Source organism: Crocodylus siamensis, chromosome 1, assembly GCF_052110815.1.
Source record: "Crocodylus siamensis isolate JL-2025a chromosome 1, ASM5211081v1, whole genome shotgun sequence".
In the NCBI taxonomy this organism is placed as follows: domain Eukaryota; kingdom Metazoa; phylum Chordata; order Crocodylia; family Crocodylidae; genus Crocodylus; species Crocodylus siamensis.
In genome coordinates, this window is record NC_143395.1 from 14,666,106 (window position 1) to 14,674,333 (window position 8,228).

General features: G+C 45.0%; 1 protein-coding gene across 4 annotated transcripts in view; it reads left to right on the top strand.

Annotated features, from left to right (window-relative positions):
• Positions 1 to 5,165, top strand: part of LDAH (lipid droplet associated hydrolase) — a 219,391-nt gene extending 214,226 nt beyond the window's left edge. For all 4 annotated transcript variants that reach the window (XM_090031597.1, XM_090031603.1, XM_090031614.1 and 1 more), the window contains exon 7: positions 1,171 to 5,165. In XM_090031597.1, coding sequence (XP_089887723.1) covers positions 1,171 to 1,362 — 192 coding nt within the window. In that variant the 3' untranslated portion in view covers positions 1,363 to 5,165. The remainder of the gene's footprint in view (positions 1 to 1,170) is intronic.
• The last annotated feature ends 3,063 nt before the right edge of the window (positions 5,166 to 8,228 follow it).

Consider the following 8,228-nt stretch of genomic DNA (forward strand, 5'->3'; position numbering starts at 1 on the left):
GCCCCTGCTCCCAATAGGGCAACAACTGTTCTCCATCCATTTATTTGATGAATATTAGATGCACAGTAGAGTGGCCAAGCTTCAAAAAGGGGGCTGGGAAAGGATCTGGCCAGTGCCTGCCTGGTGGTTACAGCACTGTGTTGGGAAGCAGGGCTAAACCCTCACTTGGTGATGGGGACCTAGAACCTGGGCCTCTTCCTTCCTAGGACATTGATGTAACCATCAGACTAGGGGTGGCCAGAGTTATCCTGGGAGCCACATTCGATCCTCCACCAAAGCCAGAGAGCGCGGGGCAGGGGGTGCTGAGCCACCCAGAGTGGAGGTGAGCACACCACCACCACCATCACCTGCATTGCCCTGGCTTTCCCCAGAGTAAGCAGTGTGACTGCAGCCCCAGCAGCCCGGTGTCCCCCAGAGCCACCTCGGGGAGAAGTGGGTGGGCCCCCAAGAGCCACAAGTACCGTGCTGGGGAGCCGTGGTTTGGCCACTGTGGCACTGGGCTAACATATGAGAAAGTCCGTCTCCCCTGTCTAACACCTGCTAGTCATGGGTTTTGCCTGATTAAATGTCTGGACATTTTGCACAGGCGTACTTACATCCCTAGGCGTACTGAGGAGGCTAGGACGGGCAATGCTGAATCACAAACTATACGTAAGCGCCAAGAGCTGCAGTTGTGCAGCTGTGTACATACCATTTAGGCTCCAAAAGTGAGATAGGATTTAGCCTCAAGTGTTCCTCTGCCAATGCCTCCTGTCAGGTTTAGTAGATGTTCTCCAAGCGCCCCAAGAGACACCGACAGGATTAGGCTGCGTACAGGATTCAAGGGTTTTTGCCATTTTCAAAGCTAGCTGTAAGTGAAGGTGATACTGCCTCTGTTCACTACAGTCCCCTGGAGATCAGAGCAGTTTCCCGGGATGTGATGTCAGCTTAACTGGGCATTTGCTATTAGATTGAGTCATTGGGAAACTATTTCTTGACAAAAGGAGCAAACACTAACCAGATACTGGTAAGAAGGTTACAGCCTCTCGTTGTGGGAGAGTGGTATAATGGAGCTTATGATTTTAATAATGATGATTTACTAAGATGTATCATGATTCCCAGTTTTGCTTTCCCCTCACCTCCACCTCCACCTTTTTCAAATGAATGTTTTATCTCTGCTTTGATTTGTAGCTGATATTTTATTACGGGACTGCAGATGGCTGGTGTCCACAACAGTATTACGAGGAGATCAAGATGGATTTCCCCGACGGGGATATTCGGCTCTGCGAGAGAGGCTTCCGGCACGCTTTCGTCCTAGATGCCAGCAAAGAGATGGCTGCCATGATTACACACTGGCTACAAGATGACCTGACCAAACTATAAACATTGCTTCAGCGAATAACCACACAAAAGATGTAACTATTTTGTGAATGTGTAATTTCTTTGTGAAAGAGTCTGTCCCTAACTACTCCATTTGTTACAGGTTATGGCTTGTTTTCTACTGACATGTTTTGGAGAAGGTAAAATGTGACAACTGGCTGGTCTAAAAAATAGTGTCAGGCTTATGATATTGGGCTCCCAGGCTGTGGCTTCAGGGCTTTGTAAAGGGCGGAGTACTCAGCTGACACAAGTGTATGCAAAATCGGTATTAGCGTCAATGGGGCCATGTTTATGCCACTTCCCTCGCGGGCCATGTCTCCTTCTCTGTTGTTCATACCTAGCAGTTAGGCAGTGCAAAGTCTTGCAGCATCCTTTTGCCACCACAAGTGAGACAGTGTAGACGTGGCCTACGGTAGTGGTTTTGAACCTTTTTAGACTCAAGACCCCTTCCATAACTTTTCAAAAATGTAGTGGCACCTATTTCTTGCAGTACTTACTTTCTTATACCCCACTGCAGCCGAGAGTCTGGGGAGGGGTGCCCCATGCTTAGAGCTGACAGGGCCTGCTAAGCATTGCAGGTGCAGAGGTCAGTGCCAAGTCAGGGCAGCAGAGATAAGAGCCTGTTGTGCCCTGCTCTTTACACCATCTGCCCCCTCTCTGCCCCTGTTCTGTATTTGAGGGAATGAGCACACCCCTTGCCACCAAAGCTGCTTCTCTGGGGACTTGAATGTCAGTGACCAGAGCCAGCGTTCTCCACAGCCCCTCTCTCCAGCTCCAGAAGCATGGGAGGAGCAGCAAAATGAGTCAGTCTGAAAAAGAGCAGTCCTGTATCCACCCATCTGTGGCCGAGCCCACCTCTTCAAACACAGGTGTGTGGCCAGGGAGTAGGGACTGCACTTTTCCCCTACTCCTCCCGTGGTCCTGGAGCTGGTAGGAGAGGCTCTGGGAAATGGTGCTGGGACCCCAGGGTGTGCAGGGTGCCCAGCACATGGAGGTGCCAGCACTTATCTCCTCTCACAGGGGCTGGGTGCTGCAGGACCCTTCAAAGGATCTTCTAGACCCCAAGAGTGCTATCGAACCCCAGTAGAGAATCACTGGCCCACAGCTTCTGTCAGGATACATCTGGTATGCATAACGAGATACAGATTCAAAAAAATAACAGGGAGCATAAAGACCTGAGCACAAGAGTATGTCTCAAGTTAATAACTAACTATATTTATCCACTTGTGTAAGCTGCTTGCTCTCAACAATACCACGACCCTACTGAAGTCAGCAGGAATTTCAGGTGTTCAACCACTTTGAAAAACCAAGCCGCATGTATTATGTGCCTAAATGTGAAGCCAGATCCATAACTCCAGGGGCTTGTTTAAGACTTTTGTCCCAAAGGCCCAAGTTACACAAATTCACAGTCAGAAAAGGGCCAGTGTTTCTGTCACAGTTGCTGTGCCTGATGAACCCCCACAGAATATTTTAGGACCACGTTCTCAGCTGCCATCAATAAGCTGAGTTTCATCAAAGTCTTTGACTGACCAAAGCTCTGGTCCTTGCTCTTGTTCATTCCTAAGGATACTCTCTTTCTTCAATATGCATGACCTTCCTCCTTTTATTTTAATTCAATATAGACTGTAAACAGAAAATACAGAAAGAAACCTCCAAATATTTGTGATGAAACAGAATTGTGACTTAAAGCTGAGATTTAAGCCAATGTAAGCACTGGGAGCAGAAATTACCAGAAGAGACAGGTGGAATCAGGAAAGACTTCATATTAGTGAGACTCTGAAATAGTATCCTGAAAGAAAAGGTATAAAACCAGTGGCAGAAGGCATTTTTACGAAGACATAGCACTACATGAATGATACAAGACGTTTGCTCTTATGGCAAAGAGATGGGTTACATGACTTGCCAGGTCTTTTCCATCTCTAACTTGTATGATTCATTAAGATGGTAAATAAGTCACTACAGAGAAGGATACTGGGGAAAGTACTCTATGATTTGGGAAGACAGAATGGAAGAGGTTTCTTGTTTTTCCCCCTTTGTATGAGTACACAAAGACACTTCTCACCATTTCTGGTTCCCCATAACCTCAGCATGCTGTTTCTAGATACTTTTGGACTTGCCTTCAGAGCTGCAGATGTACAGTAGGTTTAAATGACCTTTTCCTGCAACACTAGCAGCTTAGCTGTTGCAACGGACAAACGCATTTTCAGATGATACCAGCATCTAGTGAAACAGAAGATGATGCTCGAGTGGATGTTTTAAGAAGTCAGTATCAGCAGTGTGCGGATTATCAGCATAAGCTGAATATATTTGAAGCCATTTTTCCAAACTGTCCTATGATTTTAACTCATACTTACAACAACCTCAGAGGCTGCCTTCCCCCTGCACAACTGTAATCACAAGAATTTCTTTTGTTGCCTAATTCGGGCAAGGAAACAAAAATTTGCAATACCGGTTTTGAACTCCAAAGCCATCTCTGTTCAAACAGCCCCCGGGTGATGCGCAGTTTTTTTTGGATATTCTTTTTACTGCAGGAGTTGACCCCATTTGCTGGCATGGGCATGTATGGTCCATGATGTATGTGTGTTTGAAACACAGCAGATGGTTCAAATGGTTGTTGTGTACTTACTCATTGATATGGCTGAATAAATGTTTTTTGAAGTATATGGGGTCAAATGATCAGTCTAAAAATTCAGCTCTTCTAGATGGGCCTTCAAGAGATGGGACACATTTGTACTGACTGGAGAATACAAGCTACGGTTAGGTCTGGGTACTGAAAGCCAATGGTAAACTCTTATTATAGAATCATAGAATCAATGAGTGGGAAGGGACCTAGACAGATCATTGAGTCCGACCCCCTGCCATGGGCAGGAAGGAGCACTGGGGGTGGGAGGGGTCGTAAGACCCCAGCCAGGTGCCTATCCAGTCTCCTCTTGAAGATCTCCAGGGAAGGTGAGAGCACCACCTCTCTGGGAAGGTGTATGAGTCATAGACATTATATGGGGAACTTACTTAATACATGGTCTCAGTCTGTGTATTCCTTTCTACATTTTTGTTTTCCCATGCCCTGTTTCTATTTCCCGTGCCCGTAATCTATTTCAGTACATTCCTCTGATTGCCATAAGACATAACCTGAGGGCAGAATTGGTTAAGAACAGTCAGATTTGCTTCTTGCTATTCCCTTATGCCTTTATTAGATGTTTTTCCTGTGACGTTAATGAGAACGTTGTGACACAATTAATCCCTTCCTCGTAGGAGCCGGTACCCCTTGGCTGAGATCTGAACGGTCCCCATTGCGCTCAGCGCTTAAAGGCCTGGGCCTGGGTTTCAGAAGTTCTGTGAAAGGCCATGAGAACTGCAGGCCTCCAACAGCACTGAAAGCAAACTGATTGAGCTTTGCTGAGGGATTTGGCCAGCAATGTGAGGAACACTGTTCTTGTCATACAGGTGACTTTCCGGTGCCTCTGCTGACAGCAGAGGACCTTGCAGGGAGAAAATCCAACTCTTCTGGTGCTAAGGGGCTAACAAGGATCTGAGTCAAAAAAAAGTCTGAGAAGCATGCATGGGCCAAACGTGATGCTTCCTTTAAGTAGGCAGAAAAATCCTTATTTTTCAATATGACTGGGAGTCCCTCCGCAAATGAATTTGTGTTGTTACAACCTGATCTACTCAAGCACTTGTATACGTGTGTACTTTAAGCGTCTGAGTATTTCTATTCACTTCAATGGCACTTCTGCTCATGCTTGGGTCAATGTGTTTTAAGAAAGTGAACAAATACTATAAGAGAAATAAAAACATTTATTGAAAAATGGCCTTTGTTCCTTCAGTTTGCCAACAGTTATTTTGCTTTAATTATCGTGCTTTATAACCTGGTAGTGCAAAATATTCAAAAATATCTACAGGGCTTTAGAGTCTAGGGCCAAACTTTCCAAAGGGGTGAAAGACTCTTCAAAGCCTTGGTCTCAGAAAGTTGGTAAGATTTTAGTTCCCAAATCATGTGGTCATTTAGGAAAGTTTTGATTGTTGTCTGTTTAGGGAGAATAATAAGTGCTCCCCACATCTTAATTGAATTAATCCTATGCTACCAATACCCACCCTTTTCATGAGTTGCCAGGTGTGTGGATCAGGGAGAAGTTTGTCTTATGTATGCAGTGGTTATGGCAGAGATTTATATGGGGACCTAGAGCAAACAGGAATTTCTTAAGCCATGGAAAGCCAGATAAACCCATGCATGCACATGTGCAACAGATAAACTGTTCCCAGCAATGGATCGTATTTACCTATGTAATTCTGCAGGAAAGTATTTTCATCCTTTCTCACCCAGCCACAAGCTCTGGCTCACCTACGAACCAGCATTTTGAATGAGAAACAAAAGACACGTTTTGCTGTTAGCACAGTTGCTCAAAAAATTACTGGATTTGTGTAAACCTGCTCAACCCAAGAGACAAGTCGCTTTACTTTGTCTCCCAGGTCACGCTCAGACTCACAATCACAGTGAGTGTCTGAGTCCCTCTGCTCACAGCAAAACATTCTCTTTTTTGGAGCTTAGACAAAGTAAGAATCCCGGGAGAGTTTGTGAGTGACCAGGCACTATTAAGCAGTGTAATATTGCTGGAGCGACTGATGGGATTTTAGTAAAAGCAAGAGCTGTAACAGAAATAATGTAAACCAGTTGCCAGAAGTGATTGTTGCTCTAGGCAGCATCATGTGGAAGTTATGAAACAGGACAACGCACATGCACAAATGGGACAGGGGTGGGAAAAGCCACTGCCGCCGTCTTGAAAAAAACATAATTAGAGACTATTTTCAAGTGTTCCAGCTGATGATAAGTGGCCCTATTTTTTCCATTTCTCACATGTTGCACGAAAGTACTTGCGGGACAGTTAATTGTGCTGTGGTTTCCTAACGGCTTGCAGAAGTTAATACATATAGGCTGTTGTTTAAAATACATGACTAGTGCCTCTCTCAAAATTTAGTTTGTCAGTCGGATTGTTGATGGAAAGCTCTTTGTTTTCCTTTTTGAATGTAATTGTCACTTGGGGAATGTCCTTTATTTGTCCTGTTCACCGAGATCCCAGTTGCCTCCCCTTCAAGCCCCAAAGCTCTCCAACCCCACTTACATGTCCCAATCCTTGCAAAAATCCTTTGGTATGCAGACTACGTGGGGTGAAATAGCGCTTACTCTCCTTTCCGCCAATAGAAATCTTTAAAAATTTGCCAGTGCTGCAGTTGCACCAATTAAACTTGGTCAGAGTAGGAACAGTGTTTACAGCCTGGCCTTAATTTGAGCTTTGTTGCATAAATGTTAATTCCGTCTATTGTTTTTCACATGGGAATCTTGAGAGCCGGCTCTTGCCACTCATAAGGATCTAGGAAAGCAGGTGGACTCCACACACAAGAGGAGACTGCACCTTGAAAGTTTCATATGAAGATATTGGTTTAACACAAAATAATATCCTTTTAAAAACTATCTACATGAACTGTGTTTACTGGAATCCAATACAAGATTTTTCCCTTTACTTAACATGGGGGGAGTGGGACTTCATCTTGGAGTCAAGTACAAGGCAGCAGGGGGGCAGGGGAAGACAGGTAGCTGCTGCAGCTCCAGCCCTGGCACTGACCCAAGGTAAGGGTTGGAGCCACAGATACTGCCTGCTCCCCATCCCGCTGCTTTTGCCTCCCACTCTCCCAGCGCTTAACCTTGCTCCAGCAGGCTGCAGCCCACGGCAGGAAGCACATTTGCTCTGGTCCCAGCCCAGCCTGGTAACAGCTGTTGTGACAGCAGCAGCTCTGGTCACACCCCGCTGGGACTGGAGGGGGTTAGACTCAAGGCACCCCTTGCAAAATGCCAGCTCTTCGTTTTCACTTGTTTCTTGGCTACAGGAAAAATAATAAAGCAATTCTTCTGTTGCACAGAATCTGAAAAGACCACAACAGATGAGAGTGTTGTAACCCATTGAATTCCTATTTGAAATCTCTAGGTTTATCTTGTGAATCTTGTTTGCACACCTAACAGTGCTAACATTGTGAAGTACCCTGTGACACACTTGAAGGGACGTCAAGGCAACCTAGGGTGCCACAACCTCCTGGGTGAGAATCACTGTTCTAGACTAACTAAATTAGAGATGCATAGCATATGCTTTTGCTAGCAGAGGGCTTAGCAATAAAGGTTCTTTGTTTGTGAAAGCTTATGCTCTACATCTCCAATTTAGTTGGTCTATATAGTGCAAATCTACCCTGCCTTCTGCCTGACTTCAAACTCACATGGCTAAACACTGCTCACTCCTATATTCAAATCGTTCTCTCCGTTTGATACACCGCTCCATGCATGTCCTTTCACAGCATCTGATGAAGTGAGCTCAAGCTTGTGCTATACACCTCTGTTTTAGTCTGTAGGGTGCAAATCTACCCTCCTTCTACAATGATAAACCATGTAGATGGGCCAGACACACATTCTTCCAATTTTTTTCCCTTTTCTGTTTCATTTGAAGATCAAAATTCTATCAGTATTTTCAAATTTAAAAAAATTACAACCAGTTCTGCCAAGCATACATCTTTGTGACATGGAAATTGCAGGCACTGCCTGGACAAGATAAATGAATCCAGCGCACAGCTCTACATTGTCTCTGTCACATTCCACCGTATCACCTACACTTGGCCAAAAAGGGAAATCAGCCCTAACGAAATCAGCCCTCTTTGTACCCTTCTTACTTTTCTGGGGCAGGTGATAGCCATACTGGCCCAGTGAACTGTGAGTCAATGGGACTGTGTAAACCTGCACTAGTGATGGATGTTCAGAAACCCACATGCTCTGTTTTTCAGTCCAAAAAAATAAGCACATCTTTAAAAGAAATATCTTGGGGAAAAAAAGA